This window comes from Sorghum bicolor, chromosome 4 (assembly GCF_000003195.3).
Source record: "Sorghum bicolor cultivar BTx623 chromosome 4, Sorghum_bicolor_NCBIv3, whole genome shotgun sequence".
NCBI lineage: Eukaryota > Viridiplantae > Streptophyta > Magnoliopsida > Poales > Poaceae > Sorghum > Sorghum bicolor.
In genome coordinates, this window is record NC_012873.2 from 64,717,405 (window position 1) to 64,743,798 (window position 26,394).

The window sequence follows — 26,394 nt, forward strand, 5'->3', positions numbered from 1 at the left end:
ATACGGAGTAGAACAGGAGCATCAAAATAATATGTTGATTTCATTCAATATGTAAATCAGATTCATGTATCTTGTATCAAGCCATTTAATTTAGACCCAAGTGGGTCAGCCGTTTAAACCACGATGCAGCATGGTTTTGAAACCAGAGTGAAACCCATTGGTATACGATGCATTCTTCAGAGTCATCTGCAATGAAAACATCCACATTAGTTATGCATAGATACCTTGATGGTGCAGGTTCCGTGTATTAAAAAAAAATGGCTTCTAACTGCTTATTATTGTGGGTATAGTAGAAGCAAATGTAAAATACGACTGCACATATATCACCAAACAATCCAGTTCAATACTACTGTATTGGACCAACATTGTTCAAAATTATGTGTTTATCAATGGATGATGAGGTTTTACAGACAGGTTAAAAATTTCTTGTCCAGACCAGGTCATTTCCATTCAAGCGACAGTAAATTTTAATTTTCTTAAAATTCTTAGGCATGGGGTAATGACCCATCACGAATGTTCCAGATGACTCTCGGGAATCAAGACGTAACAAGATATTGCTATTAGCCTATTATTAAATGTTGATGAATTGCCTTTAGGCTGAATTGCATGACTAATAAATTCAACTTCACTTGGAAAAATTCACAGGAAGAAGGAAATACAGGGGAAATACTTTAGATTGCCCTTTTCTCAGCATACATCGTTAAACACATTTTAGGAAAAGGATTTGAACAGGTGTTGAATCATGTATGAAATAATTTGAGTAGGTCTTCTGAAAACAGCATTTGAGAAACTAACCGCTATACTCTTCAAATCTGGATCTGCCCGTCCCCTCAGGCCATCTAAGATTGAAGAAAGCTCTTCCTTCTTAATGTCCAATTTCTTCAATTCCTGCATGGCAATATTTATCAACATAAAGAACAGGTGCTGTAAAAGAAGGCTATGATAGATAAGCTCACTGGATTACCTCAGACAACAATGGGGAGATGATGTCAAACACATCATTTACAAATTTGTCAACACTGGTATTGGTAGTAGGTTTATCTCCTTTGCTTGATATTTCTGCACCCTTGCTCTGAACTTTGGGAATTGTCGTGATAGCCTTCACTTCTAATAATGGACGAATTGTCATGATTGACTATTGAAACTTAAGAATCATAAATAAACTCAGGAAAGGTTGCAAACAAAATGCAAGTATATAAGTATAGGCCAATAGTAAGCAACATAAAGTGTTGCAACCTCCTTTGAACTATGATGTATGTGAGCTAAGGACAAAGAATAGAAACTAATCAGTTCCAGAAATTATCATTGAATCTATGTACTTCAACACCAACAGTTCGTGACAATATTCAAGGTACATAAGACAGTGCATGTCAACTTGTCAAGTACTACACAATAGTCACATATTCACCCAAGATCACAATTCATAACGGACCACTTCAATGGCATATTAGGTGGCATCTGCATAGCAAACTGTTTGTATGGATGGGAGTGGGGTGATGGAGGTGGATTGTATAGAGGTGGGTATGGGTCTGTTATCAGAGCCCCCCCACCCCCACCCCCACCCCCCTGTCTGGCATGGACTGGTTAGCTATATATGACCCACAGTGCCCTTCCTAAACTGACAAACATTTGTATCTTGAACTGATCCATACCAGAAGCCATTGAGGATCACTGGATACTGAACTACTGATACCAAGTTGTCATGATAGTGAGGCAGTGACCGGATAGGATAGCTGTGGGAGGTCTTTGGCCATTCTGCTGCTGGTTTCCAGCCGATGCCGTTGAGGTACTAAGCAAGAAGATGAATAGAGAGACGGGTGATGACAGATGAGAGAACAGAATGATTTATTGCTCAGCCCAAAAGCAAATAGCTATTCCACCAGGAATGGACCGGTGAGAAAAGGTCTAATTTGCTATTTCCAAACCCAATATACAAACCATGGATTAAATTTAACCTACCCCTCATATCACATTTCCCAACCCCATTCCCCCAAATCCAAATGGTGCCTTAGGTGAATGAGAAACGCTAAAACATTAACTCATGACAGCTGCTACATGATTTGCTATATTTGTGTTGGTCACAAACTTAGTGTTAGTTTGCCCTGATAGCAGTGATAAACATTTGTGTTACTCATAAGAAATCCCATACCTAATTTCGAACCATATTAAAGTACAGAGCTCTTGCCAGCCATGACCATTAGAGCATGATGTAGAAGCATAATTCAGATTCACAAAGAAGGGCATGCTAATTCTACCAAACACTTCTCTTACCCTGTCATATATGATATAAAAAGTGCACACTAAAGAAAAAACTTTGACTAGCCAGCGATCCAAACAAATGTGGGCCATGCACAGAAAGGACGCCAAATCATGTGAATTTTGTAGATACAACAGAACTGCCATCATGGTCTATAGATAGAGGATAAAGCAAATCTTAAAGAAGTATGGCATGCATGAATAGCTGACCTGTCTCTTTGGGCACATTATTTTGATGACGAGGAACATTAGTAGGTGCCGTGTTGTCAACTGGTTGTTCTGAGGAATTTGACACACCAGATGGAACCAAATGTGCTAGATCAGGAGGATTATCCTTACTCACAGCTGGTGCAGCCTGTATTGCAGCAGTGATATAAAACACCTCTACAACACAAAAATGAAAGAATACCTAGACAATCCATCCAGCATTACCTCCAAGTCAACATATGCTGGTTGCTTCCCAATGGAGATGAGAAACTTGTCAAGATTGCTTGAGCTAAGAGCTGGATGAAGTAAATTAGAAATCAACTATCAAACAAAATAATATATCGGGTAAATTGCATCCAAGGTCACTGCAAATAGGCCACTGAACTATAAAACGAGACAAACCCATCACTAAGGCCTTGTTTAGTTCACCCCAAAAACCAAAAAATTTTAAGGATTCTCTATCACATCGAATCTTGCCGTACATGTATGAAGTATTAAATATAGACGAAAACACAAACTAATTGCACAGTTTGCCTATAAATCGCGAGATGAATCTTTTGAGCCGAGTTAGTCCATGATTGGACAATAATTACCAAATAAAAACGAAATTGCTACAGTACCCAAAACCAAAAAGTTTTGGGAACTAAACAAGGCCTAAACTCTAAACTTTCTAAGCGGATCATCCAAGGATGCCGTGTTTAGTGCCAGGACAACAATGGGTTCACCTTAAAGTCATGGGAGAATAGTTTACGATCCTTGCATTGAACCCATCACATGCTAATCATGTTAGAACTAATATATCCGCATGCTAATTAATCTATCAGACATTAACTCTAATGATATTAGGGCTTTATGAGATCTTCAGTAGTTCAGTGATCAGAGTGACATGCTAGAAACACAGTGATGAGTGCATAGATTAATTTTTGGAGACACCATGTCACTGATTTGCTTCAGAAGCATGCCCACATGCTACATGAAAGTGATAACCAGCATGCAGCAATGGCGCAGGCCATGATGAGCAGCAGAGGGACTGCCACTACCCCACAAGGGGGCAAGCGCACAACGTAGAATTGGGGGCTTTGTTTTCGACATGGCATGCCCACGAGTTTACAAGCGGGCAGAAAAATGGCCAGCAGCACAATTGGCACCTGCACCGGGTGGATAAAAAATGGAGGCTAGAAAAATATATAAGGGGCATGGATTTAAAATGGAGTTAAAGGTTTTTGCAAAAAAAAAAGATCACGTTCTTTTATGCAACTGTAATGTCCATGTGACTGAAGTAGATGAGTTGCCTCATCAGGGACCTTATAGACGATCAAATCAGAAAGTTTAGTGATAATACTTCAATTTTGAGCAATTCATTACCTATTTGCACATGCAAGAGAAGTTTAGTAACCTCCTATGTAACTTGCATATATAACATTAGCGAGGTCAGGATATATTATCTGCTCAACTTCACAGAAGTGTAGCACCTAATATACAGTTTGCATTTTAGCAGTAGTTATGTATTATTGGTAGTTAAAGCAATGGAACGCTGTCAGTAAAAAGAAGTGTTGTTATTCTGAACCATACCAATTGTCACATCATTTGTCAGTGGATGGAAGTAGCAAATCTGTTTAGACTTGAAACCTTGATCAAGTAAAAGTGAAACAGCACTGCACACAAAAGCATAATTGTATGAATTTGTTAAACCATCAAGGGCATAAAAAAAATAGCAAGCATTACTTCAGAGTACAGAACTGCAGATCACTATAAGCAGAAGAATGTGCAAGAGAACAAAGCATTTTCAAAAAGAAAACAAGATTTAAAGATCTCAAGCAGTCTATCCTTCATCAGTGAGGTATTTCTATCTAGCTTTCAGAAATATGACTCACAAACTGAAGGGCCAAATTCCTGCTACTGTTATATCACAGTTGGAACAAATTTATGGCTGTAATAGCTTTCCATTAATCAAGGATATCATAATTGATAAAGATAAGCGACAGAGTCAATCATAAAGTCAAAGTAAGACCTCATACCTTGCAGACTCATTTATTAACGCAAAAGGAGTAACACACCCTAAGGGCACCTGTATATAATAAGAAAGTAAAACAGATTAGGAAGTATTTTAGGGGGGGGGGGGGGCTATTCATTTAGATTCCTAATAAAACAAGCATGCACCTAAGCTCAAGTAATCTCCTCACTCTAAAAAGAAAAGAACAAGAAACACGGAGTAACTTCTATTTGTGTGTTCAAGCAATTAAATAGTAATAAGAAACTTTGTCATCTGGAGAAGCCTTCACATCAAACAGTTCTATTTAACTATGAAGTAAAACCTACATCGAAATAACCCACGTGAATAGTACACCATTGGTAAAGATGGAGATTTCTACATAAAAACATAGGAGTCCCTGACACCACTAGCGTGACCATTATGAATAGCACACCATTGGTAAAGAATAAAGATAGAATCAAGCTTTCTTGATGTTCAGTGAAACTGGTAAACTAGATGACACCACCTGTGTGCAATGTTTTCTGATCGGCTTATCGTTTCTAATCGGTCTGGCACCGGTCAGGACGATTAATTGACAATCAGGACGATTAATCAACTCCTGATCGGTCTAATCGTCCATATAATCGTCCAGCATATAGCAGGACTATATAAGTATATATCATATATGTATGGTATATATGTGGAGAGGAGATGGCAGAGCAAAGCCGATTTAATGGCTCGCCTTCAGAGGAGCTCATCTTCGTGCTCCCTTGGACCTGCAGCCTCCAGGTGGGGTAGAGGCTAGAGAGTAGGTGACCTTGCAGTTGCAGCAGAAGGGGCCAAGGGGGAGGAAGAAGCAGGCAGCAGGGAAGAGGGAGGAGGAAGCAAGCAGCAATGGGCTGCTTGGATTGGAGCTGGAAGGGGGAGGAAGAAGCAGGCAGCAGGGAAGAGGGAGGAGGAAGCAGCAAGCAGCACGAGCAGGAGCAGCAGCTCAGTAGCTGACGGCTGGAGTGGGAGTGAAGTTATAAGGGAAACCCTAATGGGCCTGACCCAATTAAATATATCCCAGGCCAAAAGCAGCCCATAACTCTGATCGGTCAGGAGCCTGATCGGACGATTAATCGTGATTAATCGTGATTAATCGATGATTAATCGACGATCAGGTTTCTGATCGCTCTAATCGAATCGAAGGTCCTAATCGAGTGCTACAGACCGATAAGGATGATTAATCGCGATTAATCGGACGATCAGAAAACACTGCCTGTGTGACCATATGTGCAGGAACAACGGAACCAAAAGATGCACCATGTTCTCTTTTTTTTCATTGCTCCTATGGTTTTCTAAGGTTTACATTAGAAAAATAAATAGCTGAAAGTTTTGAACATCGTATAAATGGCAGACCTGAAGTACTTCTAGAAGATTTTCCTCCGGAGCCATTCGTAGACCACCTTTTCCCAACCCAAGACGTTGAGAAAGAACTAGAAGTTTAAGGAAAACAAGATTAATTAACAGAAAACAAGTAACAATAAGATGTAATCATAGCGAAGCTACCTACTTTTCATGTCAACTTTGGTGCCAGCAAGGGCAGAAATAACATATAACCGATGCTTCTTGTCCTGAAATTCAGAATTCAGAAACATTAGCATGACGGCAAGTGCTCCAGTCAGAACTACATTCCACCAGTTGCCACAGATATACCTTCAGGAGTAAATTTTTACTCAAAGCACCTCCTAAATGGCCAACATGTTTGGCCTGGCATAGCCAAATAAGAAGTAAATTAGTACTCATGATAATTGATAAGTCAATGGAGACCATTGCAGAACAAAGTATATACTCCTTGGTGGGTTGGTCCACTCACCTGTTCCTCCACTGTCAGTACAACAGGATGGTCGTAGCACGTGAAATCAATCTTAAGCTCCTGCACAAGATAAGAGCACCAAATTGAGCCCTGGTTAGCAAGTTCCATAATGATGCTAGGAAGCAAAGTGTGCTCGGGATGCAACATCCCGAACCCAGACATTTAGGTACAAGTATTCGCACTTCAATTTATGCACATCTACGGAGAAACCCTTGTTCCTTCAATAAGACCGCGCGAGTAAATTTCGATGCAACCACGCCTTTTAACGCTAGGATAGGATTTACAACAACCCAAATCCTGACAAAAACAAGCGCGACGGAAGCATCTCGATGGTGCCACAGGCAAGGGCGCTGGCGTGGCCGACGGCGCCAATCTAGTCGATCTCCAAGGCACGGCAGCGAGGAAGCAAATCCGAGAAGGCTGGTAGCTAGAGAAGGATGGTGCCGAGCTGCAGAGGTGGTAGAGAGTGGTGGTACTGACCTGGAGGCGCGCTAGAAGCTGGTCCTTCGTGTACCCCATGGCTGGCGAGTGGCGACGTCGGGCGGCGGCGGCGGCGGCGGCGGTGGACGAGCTGGGAAGGGACGTCGGGGTTGAAGCCACAGGCGTGCAATCGGCTGAATCGACCGTACGCCAAATCCAACGGTTCTCGACGCGGATGTGGATGCGAGGGACGAGTTGTTGTACCTTGTATTGTGTATGTTGTTTAGCCCGTTCACAAACCGGCCCGATCCGAACTGTTTTTTTTTTTTCATTTCTTTTCTTGTGATTTCCCGATCCGAACTGTGTTTGGCTCGTGGCCTGGGGTCCGGTATCCAGGCAACTCGCAATCCTAGGCGCAGCAAATCGAAAGGCTGAGGATGCTGCCTGGCCCAGGCAAGTTAGCCAGGTTAGCATTCAAATAGGCGTGTTTCAGTTCATATTTCTTTCTCGGAAGAAAATGACTGACTTACTTCACCCTCAAGTTCAAGATATCTGTTTGCACACCGATCACTGATTTCCATAAATCTGGCAAGTAGCAACATATATGTAAATTTCATGCTTGCTACAACCTCGAGTTGAGAGCATAGCAGCCATGTTTCTATCCCCATTTCTAGAACAAAAACAAACACAAAATGAAAACGCAGATCATGTTTCTGAAAACCAAAATGTTCGTATAACGTGGAACATAAGAATGGAAACGCAGATCATGTTTTCGTTTCCAAATTGCTAAGGTTAAGAGATGAAACATCTTTAGCTTGTCTTCTCCTCTGAATCCACAACTGTTTTATATCCTTCCAATATCTCCGCAATAAATACAGGACTCATATCAAATAATTATATTTGAAGGCACTCAAAATAATGCTCCACCTAGAATCTAAAGAAGCTTACGTAATTGAGAAGCCATGTCAAGGAACACTTGAAGCTTGAGAGTTAGCTCGTGACTGTAATAATAGTAATATCTGCGCGCGTAACTTCCTGCGGGCTAGAAAGAGGAAGAAGAGTCTGGTGGGCTACATACCGCTTTAGTCGTTGTTGGTGTTAACATAGCGGGCTGTGGTGGATAATGTGCTATGCTTGTTCGTTTGAGCTTATCTACTGAATCTACCAGTCATTCACCAATATTTTTTTCTTCTCACAACAAATTAACGAACACTACTTTTAGTCATGGCCTATCAGCCAAGCAAACAAGTTGGGCCTTGTTTACTTGCATTTTTTTTGCAAAATGTGAATAGTAGCACTTTCGTTTGTATTTGACAAATATTGTCCAATCATAGGCTAAGTAGGCTCAAAAGTTTCGTCTCGCAAATTACATGCAAACTATGTAATTAGTTATATTTTTTATCTATATTTAATGCTTCATATATGTGCCGCAAGATTTGATGTGACGGAGAATCTGAAAAAATTTATAATTTTTTTAAACTAAACAAGGCCCTGATGTGCTATGCTTGCGGTCGCAAATGCTTATATAATGTACTTGTATGGCTTTCCGCGGGTGGTGTTTTTACATTGTTTTTTTATTTCCTCTCCATGACTCTCTCTGTCTCAAAATAGGTGGTATTATATGATTTAAATTTTACCTTAAAATAATTGATCTTCTCACTTTCTAATATATATTTCTCTCTTTCACATATACTTTTATTTTTTCCAATATAATCCCTATCTCTACTCCTTGAGAGGTATTTGGTTTTTTTGCCTTCTATGTTGGTCTTTATGAAAATTTCTAAAACATCACATAATATAGAACAAAAGACGTTCATGTTTATATAAACACGGGTGTGAAGAAATTGGACAAATAATTGGATCGTCATCATTTGGTCTGATCCCCTCCCACTGATCTACAGTGGAATAAAAGAGGCGAGCTTTATTAAGGTTAAAGAAAACTAGGAGGATTTCCCACACATTGTCGCGGGTATAAAGAAAGAATATAAATATGTTAAAGTGTTAATCACTAAGAACCTATATGTATAATGTTGGTAATGCAGCAATATATGTAAATAAATGATGTGGTTTGCTAATATGAATAGCTTAAATAAAGACATAATGACATGTGTTAGTTGAATGTGTTAGTGAATATGTGGACACTTTGTATAGTGAGATATTTAAATATGCTAGTAGGATGTTCTAGTGACCGCTGATATGAACATTTTGCATGGCATGAAAATAGTTAGTAGAGTTTATCTTTATAAGAGATATATATAGATGCCTAAGTATTAGAGTACAGGACATGTACATGTCATTTCTTAACTCATTTCTTCATGTCCGCTGACTACTCTGATTTATCCAACAGTGTTTTTTTATTTTTTATACTGGAGGCCTGCTGTTTTAATTTAAAACGAGTAACCTTGTTTAGTTCACATCTAAAAACTTTTCACATTATCCTATAGAATGTTTGAACACATACATAGAACATTAAATATAGATAAAAAAAATTAATTGTACAGTCTACATGTATTTTGCGAAATGAATCTTTATTTTTTTGCTCGTTCTGATTGAAGTCCATTAGCAACCTTTGTTTTCTTGGATCCTACGTACTAGAGTAGTTGAACATGGCAAGAACCTTTGCCTCTGTAAATCTAGTGATGAACTGATAGTAGCGATTTTTGCAGTGCAACCTGAACTTTCACAACCCATGCAGAACCCTGATTTTGTTTCATTTCTTTTCCTATCCAGAAATATTTTTTCTAGTAGGTAGGAACAAATCATGTTCTTCTCCCTCTTTAACACTGAGGGAAAAAACTATTTGTTTCTTTTGCGGCCGAGGGAGCAATAAGTCCTTGAACTGATGTGGCAGCAGCTCAATAGGCATTAGCTAGGAAAAAAAATCTCACATTTGAGGTCCAGGTTTAATAAGAGAATGAGAGGTCTGTCACTGTGTATTGGTAAGCACAAATAAAGGCATATGGCAGTCATATATGGCCCACACAAAAATTTTCAGTCACAAAGATCCCAGAAATCCTGCATCTACTTAGATACTAGACTAGAGTAGTATAATATCGTCCCATGACTGAAAAAATAGAAAAGGGATGATGCTTTGGACACAAGTAGGAGTACATCATCATAATTCATTACTTGCACTTGCAGAAAACACAGCTTCAATTCGTTCTACACATATAGCATGGCATGCAACTGAGAGGAGGTTGACTCCATGGAAAGCTGCCTTAAAACATGTAGCTCCATGAGAGCTCCCCCACATTGCACAATTAGCCTAGCACTAGTAGTATATAGTAGTACAATAATTAACTAATAGTAAGAATAAAATAATCCTTAATCGCGTATATATATAATGCTTATTTATACCGTGACCAATTCTTGATCACGTATAGGCTGCAGTCGTAATTAATCAGTCAGTGTTGGGTTGATGATGAATGATGATCACTTGAGGGCGAGGCTTGACCTCCGAACTGATGTCTGGTGGAGGAGCTGATGACGGATCGATCAGTTGAGGGATGAGAAACTCCAGAGGTTGATCTCACCTTCCTCCTCCCACTCGTTGGCCGCGTCCGTCGCCATGGGCGCTGGTGCGAAGAACGTGCTGCATGGGTCCATCATGCCGTACTCCATGCACTTGGGCGACTGGAAGAAGGCCTCGATGTCCGCGAGCGCGGCGAAGTCGGCGTCGCCCGCCATGTCCATGCCGTCGTGGCACAGGTCAGCGTTCCCGGTCTCCGGGGAGCTCACGCCCGACGACGCGTCGCCGTAGTAGCTGCACGGAGGGGTGGCGCCGTCGTTGACGGCCGTGGAGGCCGAGTAGGGCGCCGCCGCGGCGGGCAGCGGGCTGCAGGTGGCATTGGCGGCGGCCGCGGCGGCGACGCGCTGGATGGACTTGGGCGACATGGCGGCGGCGGGGATGTGGAACGGGAGGTGCACGGGGAAGTTGAGGTCGGCGGCGGAGCCCTTGAGGCAGAGCAGCGCGGCGTCGTAGGCGCGCGCGGCGGCCTCGGCGGTGGAGTAGGAGCCGAGCCATATCCGGGTCTTCTGGTTGGGCGCCCGGATCTCCGATACCCAGGAGCCCCAGCTCCGCATCCGCACGCCCTTGTACTGCCTCTTGCCGCCGCCGCTGCCGTAGCCCGCCGGGGCGCCGGCGCCCTGCTGCCTCGCCGCCACCGCATTGCCAGCGGCGCCGTCGACCGCCGTGTCCTGAAGCTGCGCGCTCTTCACCATGTCGCGAACCTGTCGTGCGCCGCCGCGCCCGCGCTGCTCCTGGCTCTGGTGTCTGGCTGCTAGAAAGTTCAGTTCGATGCGTGATGTCGATGGTTAGGAGTGCAAGAGCTCGATCAAAGAACGCGACTATGCGAGATAGCTGTGGTAGGTCAGTAGTTGTCTTGTGTGTGGCAAGTGGCTACCCGGCTGCTGCGAAGTGCAGCGTCCGATGGCTTATTTATAGGACACAGCCGCATCCGACTGTGCACAGTGCACACAAAATTGTGAGTAGGAGTATTTGTCTGGCCTCATTTAGCTGTACGTGTGATGCGCATTTTTCTAACGATTATACTCCCACATCACGCTTATATTGCCAGCATTTGTTTTTTCGTCCAATACAACATCGATATTCGACCGTACTTCATCAGTACCAGTACTGCAATAATTCAGAGGAATAATACTAAGATATGGATGGAGGGACGAAGGATCCTACTAATTCCGACGTACTCGCTCCTACGCAGCTTGTCAGCGACCATCGAGCAGCGCAGGTCGTTATTGCCCCCGGCGACAGGCTGTATGCTTCAAGTTTACTCGATCGAGCGTACGTGGAAGAGCAGCTGCGCGCAGAGAGCACTGAAGCAGCCCCATCAGCATGCATGCATATACATGATAAGTATAATTAGTGCTGGCGTGCCGTGCAGTGGCTTGCTCGATCGATCATAATACTAACTCATAAGGGAAGAGAATCTCAATCGATCGATCATCATTTTGTGTTGTACACATGTACAAATTGGACTGGACTGGACTGGACATTTTACCGCTATTGTGGTTGTTGGGGGTAATGGTGCCAGACCAAACGTTCGATCGATGTGCTCGAGCTCTACTAGCAGCTAGGTCCCGGAATGATACGGATGAGAAATGTGGTACCATGCTTTTTTATAAGTTTTTTATACCATACGAATGTAATTGTTTCTGAAGCGATGAACGTAATTAAACAAGGAACGTTGGCACGTTTCATGTTCCTTGTTGCTGAGAGAAGTTTCGAAGCTTGATCTGTACACTGCTTTCCTGACAATTTACTGATTCTACACATATAGAAGAAGTGAGAGTAGTACTCACTACAAGGTAGCTAGCCAATACGTCATCACCCCGTCGCACTAACCACGTCCAAATCAATAAAGCACGTTCAACTGGCTAGCTACACACGACACATAGTCGTCGACGTCTGTGTACATGGCCAGGCCAGCTAGCTATACGCAAGACAATGCAACCTGAGGAAAAAGTCTACACACCTTGCATTCTAGTAGTAGCGCACACCCCCATCATGCCATCACGCACCCAGGGTCTTAGTTAACCATGTGCTAATTACTTTCGACGGTGAACCAACAGCCGGCGAGTTGACCACGCACAGGAACGCGCACTGTGCACCGCCCATCCCTCCCCGTTCCAGTGTCGTTCCACACAAAAGGATAGGCGGCCACAGGCAGAGGCAGGCACATGCACATGCACCCCCAAACCCCAAATAATATTCGGCAAAACGAAACAATGGACATGCCAAATTCCACCACCAAGCAGAGCTCCATCGCGCGCGCGCGAGCTCCGAGTCGTCCCCGTCCGTACGACACGAGCTCGCAAGGCTGCAACGGCACGGGCACGCGCTCGCGCCCGACGACCAGTGTCCCCGCGCGCAGTTGCCGGCAGTCCGGGCGGTCGGTCCGCGCGCACGGCCACGCGACAGACCGACGAGCTGCACCACGCACGCAGCAGGGTACAGTAGTGAGAAACCACGCCGATCGAGCGGAGCCGGTTGCCAGGTGGAGCGCGTACCAGGTGCCGCGCCACCGTACCCTGCCAGTAACATGCGCGCGCGGGGGGGTGCCGCCGCGCCTTCGCACGCAGCTTCGCCCGAGATGCAGCCAGCCAGCGGCACGGTGGGGGCGGGGGCCGGGGCCGGGGCCGGGGCGTGACGGCGACTCGATCGCTTCGCTTGGACGTAGCGACGGAGCGGGCGGGATCGGAGGACGCATGCGTGCGTTGCGCGGCGTCAGCAGACGGAGGAGCTAGAGGGGCGTTCTGGCGTGACCAGGGGCAGGCACAAGCACAACAACCAACCAACCAACCGGCGCCGTACGGAGGTGGGCCGTGGGGGTGTCAGGGGGTGCGCTCTGTGCTGGTGGGTTCCGCTAGCGTTTTGGCCTCTGGTCAGCCGCGCGGCAGGCAGGGGGTGAGGGGAGCGACGAGAGCGAGCGTGCCTGCTTGCTAGCTGGAGTCGAACTGGCCTCCGACCGCCAAACCGCGTCGAGCTGATGCGGACGGACGGAGAGATCAGATGACCAAGACAGACGGTGAGAGGGATATGGCCTCGAGATAGATCAGCATGTCCATGGGCGCGACTAGGCCCCCATGGGTGTTGTTGGGCGTGGTGGCCTGCTGTGCAGCCTGTGCTGGTGGGATTCCGGGATAGCGACGCTTCCATGCTTTGGTTCCCGCTGCTGACGTTGCTCTGCGTAGGACGGACATGGACTATCTGGGCCTCCGTGGGGGGCCATCGTTCAGTACGTGATCGGCTGGCACTGGCAGCCGTGGGATCGATCTGTACGACGTGAGACTCGCGCACATGTTTACCGTACCATCAGACTTCATGCGTTGCATCCACGGACGGATCGGCCCGGGACGACAAGAATGTGCCGCTGTTGCAGAGCACCGGTTCGTACAGCCGACGGTGGATGTGTGGTGTACGTGTCTCCTGCCAGTGCCAGCGTAAAAGCTTTTGGTTGAGACAAGATGCTTGAAAAGCTCGATCAGCCTGTGTGTTTGTACGCAAAACTATCGTCGATCACATTCACAAGTATTCTCGCCGCTCAGAATTCAAACACAAGTATTCACGTACTGATGCGATGCAACAAACAATGGATGAGCTCACAGCCGCGCATTGAACCTCGGCTACCAATCAGAAACTTGAATGATCCAATCCATGACCATCAGCTGCATCGCAACGTGAAAACTGCTAACCAAGGTCCTGACGCTCCAGATTACCAATAAGCATAATTCCAGTATTCCACACACGGTGCCAGCCAGCAGGCATTCAGTCAGTGGTCCTACAGTAACCCCGTACCTTAAGGATAAACAAATGGTCATTTTAGTCCAGATCGAAAAGCGTGGTTAATTGGTCGGTTAGTCCAACTCCGGGGCCCTCCCCGGCAAGGCATGCAGCCGCCGCCGCCGCCCAGTTCCAGGCCAGCTAGCTGCCGCCCCTCCCGATCCCAAACCCACCGCGTGCACGATCTTGACTTGGGGTGTCCTCTCCATGTCCTCTGTCCTTCCCGGCTTCCCCTTCCTCCGTACACACTGCGCATGCCATGCCTGATGCCATCATGCCCTCGAGCGGCCCTGCTCGACCGGATTCCGGCTGCCATGCATGCTGCTGCTGCCATTGTCGTCGGCGTTGAACTGAACCTAGCAGCCAGCTCGAATCAGGCAGGCATGGCAGCAGCCACAGAGCACGCATAAAATCCCATGCTATAGCTAGCTGGTCTCCGGCCGTGTGCCTATGTCATGTGATTGGTGGTCTAAGGAAGCTACCGCTGCACTACTTGATTCTAAGGCGTTGTTTAGATGCGAAATTTTTTTGGATTTCGCAGCTGTAGCAATTTTCGTTTGTTTGTGGCAAATATTATTCAATTATGGACTAACTAGGATTAAAAGATTCGTCTCGCCATTTACAGTTAAACTGTGCAATTAGTTTTTATTTTTGTTTATATTTAATGCTTCACGCATATGCCGAAAGATTCGATGTGACGGGGAATCTTGAAAACTTTTTGGTTTTCAGGGTGAACTAAACAAGGCCTAATTCTAGTACTACTAGTAGTAAAACAATATTGGTTTCCCCATGACCTGCTCGGGATGAGCTTGTTTATTGAACGGTGAGAAGAGAAGAGAAGAGATCCGGTACCTTGCGGCGATTCATTGGGCTGGGGTTCTGTTGGTCCAGGGGGCAGGTAGATAGGGCATGCCTGCAGGAGGTTTCTTTCATAATTATTAGGACACTGGAGTAGAGTATATCTAATTACCGACCAGGGCATTAGTTAGTCAAAGTAGGATGCATAGGGCCGTGGCTTTTTTTCTTTCTTTCTTTCTTTCTTGGCATCTATGATACTACTAGAAGGAAAGAAAAGGCTGAGCAAATGGCGTCCAGGCATGGTTGTAATAAAGATTGTGCGGTCTCGCTCTCAAGTCAGTGAAGGCTAGTTCGGTGCTTGTTTATATAGCTAACTTTCACATTAATTACGATGTTTCGTATATAAGCTAATGCTAAAAATAATAGCACACAGATTATAAATTGGCGAAGAAAGCTAAATATCGTCTTCTGAAAGGTTCCCCATCTGTTTACTCCCTCCGTTCCGAATTACAGTTCATTTTAGTTTTGTAATGATGATTATATGGCTGCAGTAGTTGTCCTGAGTCAGTTTTCTATAACTCTGAACATGTTTTGTTCTAATTATGCTCACATGAGATGTTTGAAATAAAGGCAGCACCTATAAATGGGGTAAGAAAGCTCAAAATTATGATCTCAGGATATTGCCTTCTCAAAATAATCCCAACCTGAAACTAATACTGTTGTAGCATTATTTATGGTAATATCGTTCTAGCTAGTATATGAACCAGCTCCCACTCAGTTTTCTAAGATGACTGTCGTGCACCAGTCTTACTCTCTTTGGTGCACATTGTGTGAAAGGCACAACCTGCCGACGGATATATAACCCTTGGCATATCAAATTCAGTGCTACCACTTTCAGCTATCAAGGGCAAAAAAGATTCAGTGAACATGCTGCTTACGATGATGTCATGATCCAGCTTGACCATGACCATTCTGTAGTTTAGTGCCAGTAATGTTCAGCTACCTGTTTGCCACGGTATATATACTCCTAATAAAAAGGGAGAGAAAAAGACGGTCTTCTGTAACTCCGATGGACAAACCTGAAATTCAGGAGGGTCAAAAAGACAGGAAGGCAAGCTAGCGACCAAAACCCCGCCCCCCAATTTTCAAACGATATTAACATCACATCGTGATCAGATACTATACTCGATCGCTAGCACTACATTAATTTGGACAACATTGCTTTCAGATCTCCCTCCCCTTATCTCGCTAGAAACGCAGCAGACGTCCACCTCAGACAGGTGTCCAGCCGAGAGGAGGATGAAGAACAGGTCTTCTGAGAGGTCATCAAACTGCTCATAAATAAGCGCAACAAGCCAACGGATCAGCTGCCGTCACAGGCCCACGGCGACGCGGTTTAACAGCCTAGCTCGCAGAAGAAGGAGAAGAAGAAAATGCCCCCCCGATATGATGCGATCACTTTAGGAGCCATCCGTCCATCTATCAGCTCGTGTTTTTTCTTTTTCTTTTTCTTTTTGGGGGTTCGTCGGAATGGAAATGGATTGTCAAAGAGGAGGGAAATGGACAGCAGGAGTGGTTAACTGACCCCTTGCAGTGCAGGCGTATCTTTCAGGCCTCGCGGCAAGGAGCTGGACTGCATTAGGAGCAGGGGACAGCAATGGGCACGGCGGAAGCTTCCTGTTACGTGCGAGCGAGTGTGCAAGATGATTCGCGTCTTGCCTTTTGGCCGATCGGTTTTTTCTATTGCGCATGTGAGGGGAGGAGGGAGGGTGTTCAGTGTTAACCTGGCTAGCTAAAGTGGCAGAGATAATTCTGCCGGCTGGAGGACTTGCAGGGTATCAGTTACCTACTTGCTTGCCTAACAGTTGGGATCCCTGGAGCTGGAGCAAGCCAGGCGTTGCGTTTTTGTAGCTTCGTTTTGGTTTCAGATATCCTGCCCAACTTTGTAAAGTTACTATTTCCAGATATGTATGTGTTGTTGGTAGTTCCTACTTGCTGTTAGGATGTTGGGGGAAAAAAAATCTTCTGTTTACTTCTTCAGAAAAGAGTTATGCCAGAAAAAGATTGCAACTCTTCTTGCTCCAGAAATGTATGTGTTGTAGTTGCTGTTGGTATTGCACATATTTCTTCCACATGTGTGTGTGCTCTACTGCTCTCTGTGACCAATGGTCAGCGATAAATTTTGCCAAAGAGGAGCAGGCATTTTGCTGGAGTCAAGATTCAATTGATCATCATTTACATCACCCATCTCGATCCAGAATCTGGGACGCTGGAATTTCAGTTCTTTTGTACTGTAGAGCCTAATAAGTCACATCAACCGACAACAGTATGCGAGACCATTTCAAAGGCCTTACAGACAATTAAACAAGGCTATGTTTCAAGACGAATTAAAAATAGATAATGAATATGGGCTGCAAACTTTCAGGAATTAGCGACAGCTATCCTGCAAAAACTTTTTACATAAAGTGATTCCAACTAGTACCTACTTTTACAATCAAACTGCCTAGAATTAGTGCTTGCAATTATCACATGAGTGGTATGACTTTTTACGGTCACTAGATACTGGGGCTAACGAGTCTCCATCTCCACCATGATATGGGTCACAGAACTACAACCCATGGGCACAGATCAAGCTACCTATTAGTCTAGTATTTCTAACTTTTTTCCTTAGATATTCCATGATGAACGACAGATCAAGCTACCTATTAGTCTAGTATTTCTAACCTTTTTCCTTAGATATTCCATGATGAATGAATTTATTCGAAATATGACTATACTGTAAACTTGTACTAAAACCGAACAGTTTAGAAAACCTCATGGTGTAAGGTTACAATATAGTATTGCCCAGATATTCTGGTAAAAGAGGGTCTTACATATAAGTAAGGATGTGATACTGGTACCTGCATATTTTTTTATCTGGAGCAGTAGAGCTCCTCTGCAGCTATCCGCCTATCCCCGCCATGGTGCGTTGATAGTGCTTAACAGCAAATGGATTGCTGCAAGTATATATTCTGCAATCTCCAAAATATAGTGAAAAGTAACACTGCATTCATACCTTTAACTGAATGATATAGACAGTTTTAATTAAAAAAACTATAAGATAATACTATATGGTCCATACTATATTTACTAAGAGAAGCTTCAATAACTTGACTAAAATTAGTAGTTAAATTCCATAGTTTAGTCATTTTGTATAGAAAAACTTCTAAAAAAAGAAGAGGTCTATAACATACTTGACTTTATATGGCCACCAAAAATCAAAGGAATAGTCAACTTCCTATTTTACAAAGTTAAATTACGCATAAGCTTACTTTTATATAAATTCTAAAATAGCCTTTAAAACAAAAAATAGCTGAGCTATTTGAGTTGTTCTAATTCATATAGACACTACGTATATATAGAAATCATACTTCTAATTCAAAATAATTTTTTGGTCCAATAATGTATCTTTTTTTTTTGAGGAAAAATAATGTATCTTCTCTCTCTTAACATGTACCTATGCTAGTACTATGATATAGCAACTGTTGACTCGTAAAAAAAAATAAGTGACAAAATAAGATACATGTTGTTTCGTTAAAAGAATATGAAACATACTGCAAACGTTTTAACACGCTAAACCAAATACCCCTTAGCGACTTGGCGGCCCATGGAGTTGCGGTCGCGTGGAGTTTGAGGAAAAAAATCCACCTTTTTCTCTCTTAACTTCTGTGAAAGTTTATTTTTTATTTCTGAATTTTAAAACCAGCCAAATCACCTTTATTAACTTTTAAAACCATGTATTTTACCTTCTTCGCCTGGTTATAAACTGAAATAAAAGAAAAAGACAAAATCGCATTAAAAACTTTTTATAACTAAGTTAAAGATGTAAAATGCAGGGTTTTAAAAGTTGAGAGAAATAATTTGCTTGGTTTTAACTTTTAAGGTTCGGAGAGAAAAAAAACGAACTTTGACAAAAGTCTAGGGAGGACAACTTTTTCCTGAGTTTGGAACGACGGAATGGAGTTTGGAATCGCAAACGGGCCAAATGACTGGGCCGCGGAGCCCATATGCAACCGTGTACTCTTCTGTCTTGCAAGCGTTTGGGTCACGGCGCCCGCGGGCCCCCATACGAGCAAATCTAACCCCACCTGACCCGCGCCGCCGTGCCTCAACAGCTTCCGCGGACGGCCAACAGTCTTCCAGGCTGCCCCGTCGCCGTCGGCGATAATCCGCCGCCGAGCAAAGCAGCCGAGCCGAGCCGAGCCGATGGCGGCGGCGCTGGCCGCGCTCCCCCGTGGCGCTTCCCGCCTCGCGCCTCGTGTCCGCCAGCCTCCCTTCCGCGCTCTCTGCGCCGCAGCTGCGGCCGGCGAGGCCTCGAAGCGGAGGCTGGTACTGTACAGCAAGCCGGGGTGCTGCCTCTGCGATGGACTCAAGGAGAAACTCCACGCCGCGTCGCTGCTCGCTGGCACGCCCTACTCCCTCGCGTCCCTCGAGCTCCAGGCAAGCCACTCTGCTGGCCCTACTGTTTTGCATTCCAGTATCTTGCTCGTTCCGAGATGGATGGATGGATGGATGGATGGATGGATGCTTGACTTGGATTTTGGGTGTGGATTAGGAGAGGGACATCACGACGAATCCGGAGTGGGAGCGGCTCTACCAGTACGAGATCCCAGTGTTGGCCAAGGTGCTCCCCGACGGGACCGAGGTATCATCATCGCTTACGCTCTTATTCGATTTGCTCATCGCTAGCTCTTTCAATTCAGAATTTCACTCACTATTTGTGCCAGCTAAGAAGCTTTCCAAGCATTCTTCGAAATATTACTTCGACTCGTGAAGCTCCTCCCTGAGTTTTTTTTTGTCCTCCCACACTCATGTTGCAGGAAATACTTCCCAGGTTATCGCCACGTCTAAGTGTTGAGCTCGTACAAAAGAAAATTTATTCTGCGTTTGATCAGTAAGGAGACCTTTTCTGGGGGGCAATGGCAATTTTATTTAATTAATAGCTCCAGCTGTAAGATGTCAGTTGTAATACTTTCTTGATTGACACATGGATTTCAATTTGCTTGACTTGTGTTCTGTAAGGATTTTTTATAGATTTGTTCATTGCTTTGATGAAATGTAATTATATGGAGTGACATCCAAATACTTATGTTGCTTCTTAAGAATTTATATGTCACACATGATGGTCAATGATGTCACAATGAAACATGGATAGCCGACAGAAATACCTTGCGGAGTCACAAGTGCTACTTTTTTTTTCTTTTCTTTTCTCTTGTAAAGAAGTGAAATCTAAGCAACCAAAGTAGGGCAAAAACAGAATAAAAATAGAAAATTCAATGCAGGAACAAGTTATACCAGTAAACCAACATGCATGTGGCTCTTGGAAATTTTGTTAGAATGACATTCTTCATGGAGATGCATGAGTTGGGAAAATCATCATAATTAACAGATGGCCAGCCATTTCTTTAGCTGTTGCCATACTATTATACATGGAGTCGGGAGTTATCCAGCTTTCTGGCTACTAACTTCCCATTTTCTACTTACACTTGACTGAGATTTCTTACAACTTTAGCCTAGGCACACACAGCTACTTCATACGCACCTTGGTGTAACTAGACACATCAACGGGTCACACTAGATAAACACGCCTTGCAGGGTTTTGGAAACTTTGAGGCACCTAGAGACCAAGGCACTGCGGAAATAATTAAGGCATGCAATCAATACACATGTATTCAAAGCCCTGTATCCATTTCATGCAGTCTATTCCAATTTTGAGGTAAACTCAACCTTCATACTTGCTACAATGCTAAGGTATGCATTTCCATTAAATTAACCTTATAACAAAGATTGCATAACTTTGAGGAGTGTCTAGAAAAAAAACCCTAAACAACTTACTTCACTTTGGGTTGGGTGCTGGTGCAGTGAATGTTGTTGCTGCCACTGCAATACTGTTTTTCTTGCCCTCAGATTTGTACTTCCTGTGAAACTGTGTTGACAATTGTGGAGAAATCGTCTTGGACGATACACGCATTAGTCTGCGATGTTGAGTGGTTTCATTTTGAATTTTAACCAAAGGAGGGCATGAAATTCCCCCGTAAGGATAGGTTTGTGGGTGCTCAAATATTGGAGGCCAGAGCAGGGATGGCGTTGATGTTGGAGACAAGCTAGGAGCACAGGATGGGACAAAGGCTTGTAGGAGTGGAGACAACGTCAAATCCATAATATTGCCAAAAATTGAGGTATTTAGGCCAAGGTTCCTTGCACTCCATTCTGTGATGATTATGGCTAGTTGTTTCAGCCTGGAAGTTCCTAGATAAATGCTGTGGTCAATGGGGGAAATGGAAACTTGAACTATAACTGGTGTTGCAACAGTTGAGCCATTCATATTTGTTAACTCGACATATAATTCCTGCATGTGCATACATAAGTTGTGACTTCATGTCTTTTAAAGAGAAAAAAAAGTCAATGTACGAGTGATTTCAGTGAATGAGAAGAGAGTCGGGTAACCTCATCTGGTGTTTGCTCCAAAGTGGATCCAAGCTCAATCTTCATCTTCTTAAGAAATCCCCTTATTTCATGAATGGTTGAGTTGAGCGTGATGTTGAAGAGAGGTATTCTTGAGTCAGCATGTGAAGCATTATGTGGAAGCAATACCGTAATCCCTCCTGGGAACCCTAAAATCTCCAAGCAAAATGTGTCTCCAAAAACAGATGGTGTCAAAGATAAATTCAGCTGGTGTAGTGTAAGTTTTATCAAAGATGCTCTCAGTGCATTGATGGATTGTGTGCTCATGGAGGTATTTCTTGGGGCTGGAAGAACACCAAACTTCACATAAGTGGTATCTGTATATATGTATGGTTGCATAGAAACTGAAACCTGCACGATTGTTAGCCAATATTCAGGTGCCTGTTTGCTTTGAGTGCTTGAGAATTTTTTTTTGTTTTGTTTTTTTACTGAAGTAGAGTTAAGACCATACCGTACTATTGGGGACACCTATTTGGGTATATATCTCATTTTCGAGCATTCCAACTTGTGAAGCTACCTGTGAGTGTGGTACTGACAAAATGAAGCCTGCCTCGATTTCTGCAGGAGAAATGAATGTTTCAATGTTAAAGAAGGCTAGAAAGAATTGGAAAAACAAAAAAAATGCTTATGTTATGTGTTTGGATCAACTAAAGCTAATTGTTAGGCGCAGCTAAAATTTGCCGATGTGTGTTTGGATCCCTAGCTAATAGATGAATATATACATAGGAATGGACAGTTAGCTCTTGTTAGCTGGTTGTATCTGGCTATGGGCTAACAATTAGCCAGGGGCTTTGATAATTTTAGGCTTGGTATCATCTAGGGCTAATTTTTATCACCTATAACAATTGGCATCTGGTATCCAAATAGACCCTTATGCCGGCCTGAATCTCTGATGGCTGATATGGCTATCTGCTAGAACTTTTGAATTAATTCTTCAACATGAGAGGAGGCCTCTCTCTGGTCTTACCGGCGAGTATGCCAGGATCATCAGGGATGTCTCCTGATGCCCGGAGATGAAGCAGGAGGAAGAAGGCCGAGAGGAATCCGCTGACTGCCAGGAACACCAAAGAGACGCACTTCCCGTTGACTACCTTTTCAACGACTGCGCCACACCGGCAGCGGCAGGACCTGGTTGCCGGCGCAGAGTTGGGGAAGGAGGCCTGCTCAACGCGACCGGCCTTGCCCATGGTGAGTGCATCTGTCACTACTCACTAATCTCTCTTAAACTCGTCAGTGGAGACATAATCACATAGCTGGAGCCTGTAGGCTGTGGGCGGCGGCTGCGTTGCGTTGGGGGGCAACTGGAGAGCTGGCGCCACGGCTCGCTGCCGTTGCCGCAACGGCGACGGGAATGGGGATGGGTTTTGGGTGTTAGGAGCGGTGGAGGGGAATGTTCACAACGATACAACATAAGGCCGGCTGTCCATGGTTGTTGGTTTAGTTTTGAACGTAGAAAAAGTTTTTTTTTAGCTCCGGTTGTTCTGACTTCCTGTCTTACGGTTTTTTCATGTACTAGCAGTAACCAGCCCCAGAAGTGATTGCTGCAGCGACGATGCGACTGCCACTGCAGTAACCACTCCTACATTTACCCTTTTTGTATGAAGAAAACAAGCAATTTGGAACAAAGGGAGTACATCACAAGATTCACAACGCTGTACACATTCCCAATAGTCGCTAAGAAATCAGATCGCTTGCTAGTTTTACACCTGTGCTTTGTAATTGTACACCTCATAGGCATATCGGTTCACTATGATACGGATAGTACTATGATGTTAACCAGTACAAGACTAGTTCTTTTACGAAGATTACAATTCGTTTAGATCGTAATAACCGAGGGATAACATCGACAAGACCGATTGGAAGGCAACAAGTACATATGTATCCACAATTTTGCTGCCAAGATGAGTTCACAGCCAGATTCTACAACATGCCTTGATAGAATATCACCTGGTTATACTTATACGTAAGTGTTTAAGCCTAAATATAAGCAAAATTTTCCTGAAATATTGATATTCGATTCAATCGTAGTTAAACTACATACAGTACAAGTTGCCTATAGGTCATCACTGGTGTGAAATGTTCCAAGCAAGGCAAAATTGTCCCTTTCCAAGGTGAACAGCATTTGAACCACAGTGCAACATCAAACAGAGACAATCTAAATGAGCTTCTTCTTTCTGAAGAACCCTTGAAGATGCCACACTTGCAAAACTGATACCGCAATGCAGACCCATAGTGCCAGAGTACTGAACCAGACAACCCTTGCATTTGTTGCCTCACTCACAGTTCGCATCTCTGCTTCCCTGCATGGGCAGATCAAAGCAATTATTAGCAATGCCGCTACACAAAAAATCCTGTAGGGCAATAAATCTCTGGGCTTCCGGATACTTTGTATTTCCGTTATCAGTAATGGAAATGGGATAACCCCTAGTTTGGAAAAAAAAAATCTCTGGGCTTCCATCTCAGATCATCACACATAGTCAAAGAACACTGAAGCTAGTGAATTCACTAGTAAAAGATCTTCCAAACAAAAGTGAACCAACCCCTCTGCTGCACAGCAGGTTGGAAGTATGAAAAACAACACAACTGATCTTTCCTGGACACAACCACCTACAATACATACATGCCAACTTTTGTTTTGAAATAGAGAAGACTCAATTGGCAAAAACACATTTAACTACAAAAGATGTTCCATAGACTGGTGGAATAGATGACTTGCCTTTCTTTGAGGTATATCAAGTTCTGATGAATGGCCTGTACTGCCACTTCAAGTTTCCGAAGTTCTAGTTCTACACCCTGCAGAAAAAGATATTCAATTAACAAATGCCAAATATTGCATTGAATTTGTGATCAACACTTAGAACTGTAGCTCGGCACAACAATTCACATTCCAACCTCAATTTTTTCCTTCTTAGCAATAGCATCCCAATCTTTTGTTGCAATCCCAATCTTCCAGTCAAGATTCACAGATACTCCTGATCCTTTCTCTGCACTGTCTATCCAGAAGCATGCAAGGTAGTTTCCAGCTTCTGCAGTTGTGAATGCAAATTGACCAACTGTAGCATTCTCACTGTGATGCAAGGTGTTCCCATATGGTGAAGTAACCTGCATAGAGCATTGGATTTTATCAAATGATTTGGCATTTTGCTCGTACTATAAAGTTTAACTCTGAAATAGTTTTCACTATATTAGCAACTCGTACTGTATGTTTTCAACCAACATAATAATCATGTATTCAGGAAAGAGTTTTCACTGTGATGCAAGGTGTTCCCACAGGAAAGAGTTTTCACTATATTAGCAACTCGTACTGTATGTTTTCAACCAACATAATAATCATATCTGCAAACTCGATCGGAACAATTTGGCATTTTGCTCCTCTACTGCAAAGTTTAACTCTGAAATATATTTGTAATTGAAAACCATGTCATTCATATCTCTAAATGAATGCAGGCGCTGCTCAACGTAACAAAACATGTATTCAGTACCTAGATGTTGCATTGGTGATGCACATTAAATCTGAGGTGAGAAATAAAGTTGATTCTTAACTAGATATGATGGGGGATGACATAGCAAATATAAGTCTAGAAACTTTGCCAATTTACAAGATCTAAACCGTAGCAAAAGTTTCTTAGCATTCATTTTTTACTGTTACCTTAGCCTTTTACCAAAGCAATGTTAAAACAGTAGAGCTAAACGGTGTTTAGATTTAGAATATTGAAAGGTTTTTTAAAAAAGATGAGCTGTGAGCTCTCACTGGCTCGCTTTAGTGCCCTAACTTATTTCAATTCGCCCCCTTTTTTGAATACTACATCTTATTCCATAGGATGATTTGATTATCATTTACTTATTAACCTCATGGAACTTTTAAGTAGTTCACTGGAAGAGAAATCGGCAAATCCCATAAGATGAATAACCTAGTATTCTGTGATTCTATCCCAACTCATGGGTCATAGGTGACATCCTAGTTGGAAACCACCATTACTTAGACAGAAGGAACCAGCATAGTTTCAGAATCACCTGTGTCATGAACTGATCCATAAAAATCTAGTCAAAGCAGCAGGGCGACATTCAGATTCAGATTTTCTACAGTTTCCTAATGCTCTGGTGTCACCATATTGCTCGATAATAACAGTTCTCAATAGAATGCTAGAGCATACAGAAATACAATTTCCTCGTTATTTAGTACTCCTATTTACCCTGAATAACAGGTCATAAGACATTAAGAATATACTCTTACAATACCATGAAGACACTCGAGAGGAGGCACTAATTTCTGCCTTACTCAAGCACAACATCACCCCAAGGCAGTTCCGTAACTTCAATTAACCCAATAAATTTGTGGTATCCGACAGAAACAGAACAAAAAAAGAATCTTTACATTGCTCGGCTCCATTTGATAATAAACAGAAGTACCATGGAATTAAAATCTATCGCCCAGACTAAACGTAATCGGAATGCATACCAAGGCTCGCAGCACTGAATCAGCGGAAGGAGAACACAATTGCGGGAAGCGATACCTTGACGGCGATGGTGGGATGCGAGTGGGGGTGGGACTCGAACATGATGGAATAGTCGGCGAGCACCACCACGTTGGACTGGATCTCCTCAGACACGCACTTGGTCCCCGACTGTGGCACGTCCAGCCACACCGCCTCCGCGTGGAGCGACGCGACGGCAAGCGCCACCGCGAGGGCCAGCGCCACCGCCATCTCGGCCGCCGTCCTAGGGATCTCCGCCTCGAGGGATCGGGCAGGAGGGGAAGGATGCCGGTCAGGTACTCAGGTGGAGAGGAGTATGGCGTCGGCAGATGAGACGACGACTGAGGAAGTCGGGTAGCGGTTTGGAGTACAAGGGGTGCACGTGACGTTGTCACGTGATGCTGGTCTTGTCGCGATGGGTCATGATGAGTGGGCTCGCAATGACGTGTCGTGTCAATATGATGATATACCATACTCCATCCGTGTGTGAAATAAATCAATTTCTAGATTTATTCTAAGTTAAATTCATTTTATCATTAACTATATATACGTCTAGGGTCCCATATTTTTTACCACAACTATAGCTACGCATATGGCTTGTGGT

The 26,394-nt window shown here is 43.7% G+C and overlaps 5 protein-coding genes across 5 annotated transcripts; 1 reads left to right on the forward strand and 4 right to left on the reverse strand.

Moving 5' to 3' along the window:
- LOC8075203 (prolyl-tRNA synthetase associated domain-containing protein 1) lies at positions 6-7,042 on the reverse strand. Its single transcript, XM_002454566.2, has 12 exons — positions 6,774-7,042; positions 6,294-6,353; positions 6,134-6,187; positions 5,991-6,051; positions 5,837-5,913; positions 4,482-4,531; positions 4,036-4,118; positions 2,689-2,759; positions 2,467-2,611; positions 965-1,107; positions 796-888; positions 6-186 (listed from the first exon to the last, which is right to left on the reverse strand). Exons 1-12 carry the CDS (start codon positions 6,810-6,812, stop codon positions 106-108), a joined length of 957 nt encoding a protein of 318 aa, XP_002454611.1. The 5' UTR covers positions 6,813-7,042; the 3' UTR covers positions 6-105.
- Positions 9,616-11,191, reverse strand: LOC8078930 (ethylene-responsive transcription factor ERF014). Its single transcript, XM_002454567.2, has one exon. It carries the CDS (start codon positions 10,932-10,934, stop codon positions 10,209-10,211), a length of 726 nt encoding a protein of 241 aa, XP_002454612.1. The 5' UTR covers positions 10,935-11,191; the 3' UTR covers positions 9,616-10,208.
- On the forward strand, positions 18,927-20,009 carry LOC8078931. Its single transcript, XM_002452840.2, has 3 exons — positions 18,927-19,290; positions 19,406-19,495; positions 19,671-20,009. The coding sequence occupies exons 1-3, from the start codon at positions 19,057-19,059 to the stop codon at positions 19,746-19,748; spliced, it is 402 nt and encodes a 133-aa protein (XP_002452885.1). The 5' UTR covers positions 18,927-19,056; the 3' UTR covers positions 19,749-20,009.
- Positions 20,166-22,810, reverse strand: LOC8075204. The gene is made up of 5 exons (XM_002454568.2): positions 22,283-22,810; positions 21,767-21,873; positions 21,298-21,666; positions 20,686-21,199; positions 20,166-20,482 (listed from the first exon to the last, which is right to left on the reverse strand). Exons 1-4 carry the CDS (start codon positions 22,500-22,502, stop codon positions 20,687-20,689), a joined length of 1,209 nt encoding a protein of 402 aa, XP_002454613.1. The 5' UTR covers positions 22,503-22,810; the 3' UTR covers positions 20,166-20,482; position 20,686.
- LOC8078932 (transmembrane emp24 domain-containing protein p24delta3) lies at positions 23,195-26,163 on the reverse strand. Its single transcript, XM_002454569.2, has 4 exons — positions 25,830-26,163; positions 24,208-24,417; positions 24,032-24,108; positions 23,195-23,615 (listed from the first exon to the last, which is right to left on the reverse strand). The coding sequence occupies exons 1-4, from the start codon at positions 26,019-26,021 to the stop codon at positions 23,471-23,473; spliced, it is 624 nt and encodes a 207-aa protein (XP_002454614.1). The 5' UTR covers positions 26,022-26,163; the 3' UTR covers positions 23,195-23,470.

What these genes read in the sequence shown, in the direction of transcription:
- LOC8075203 (XM_002454566.2), bottom strand. Translation starts at nt 6,812, where the DNA reads ATGGGGTACACGAAGGACCAGCTTCTAGCGCGCCTCCAG. An exon ending in AGCTTCTAGCGCGCCTCCAG is followed by an intron (nt 6,354 to 6,773) that starts GTCAGTACCACC and finishes TATCTTGTGCAG; the next exon opens with GAGCTTAAGATTGATTTCAC. An exon ending in CAGATTTGAAGAGTATAGCG is followed by an intron (nt 187 to 795) that starts GTTAGTTTCTCA and finishes TTTTCATTGCAG; the next exon opens with ATGACTCTGAAGAATGCATC.
- LOC8078930 (XM_002454567.2), bottom strand. Translation starts at nt 10,934, where the DNA reads ATGGTGAAGAGCGCGCAGCTTCAGGACACGGCGGTCGACGGCGCCGCT.
- LOC8078931 (XM_002452840.2), top strand. Translation starts at nt 19,057, where the DNA reads ATGGCGGCGGCGCTGGCCGCGCTCCCCCGTGGCGCTTCCCGCCTCGCG. An exon ending in TCGCGTCCCTCGAGCTCCAG is followed by an intron (nt 19,291 to 19,405) that starts GCAAGCCACTCT and finishes GGTGTGGATTAG; the next exon opens with GAGAGGGACATCACGACGAA. An exon ending in TGCTCCCCGACGGGACCGAG is followed by an intron (nt 19,496 to 19,670) that starts GTATCATCATCG and finishes CTCATGTTGCAG; the next exon opens with GAAATACTTCCCAGGTTATC.
- LOC8075204 (XM_002454568.2), bottom strand. Translation starts at nt 22,502, where the DNA reads ATGGGCAAGGCCGGTCGCGTTGAGCAGGCCTCCTTCCCCAACTCTGCG. An exon ending in TGATCCTGGCATACTCGCCG is followed by an intron (nt 21,874 to 22,282) that starts GTAAGACCAGAG and finishes TTTCTCCTGCAG; the next exon opens with AAATCGAGGCAGGCTTCATT. An exon ending in TAGGTGTCCCCAATAGTACG is followed by an intron (nt 21,667 to 21,766) that starts GTATGGTCTTAA and finishes ACAATCGTGCAG; the next exon opens with GTTTCAGTTTCTATGCAACC.
- LOC8078932 (XM_002454569.2), bottom strand. Translation starts at nt 26,021, where the DNA reads ATGGCGGTGGCGCTGGCCCTCGCGGTGGCGCTTGCCGTCGCGTCGCTC. An exon ending in ATCCCACCATCGCCGTCAAG is followed by an intron (nt 24,418 to 25,829) that starts GTATCGCTTCCC and finishes TGCTCTATGCAG; the next exon opens with GTTACTTCACCATATGGGAA. An exon ending in CTAAGAAGGAAAAAATTGAG is followed by an intron (nt 24,109 to 24,207) that starts GTTGGAATGTGA and finishes CTTTTTCTGCAG; the next exon opens with GGTGTAGAACTAGAACTTCG.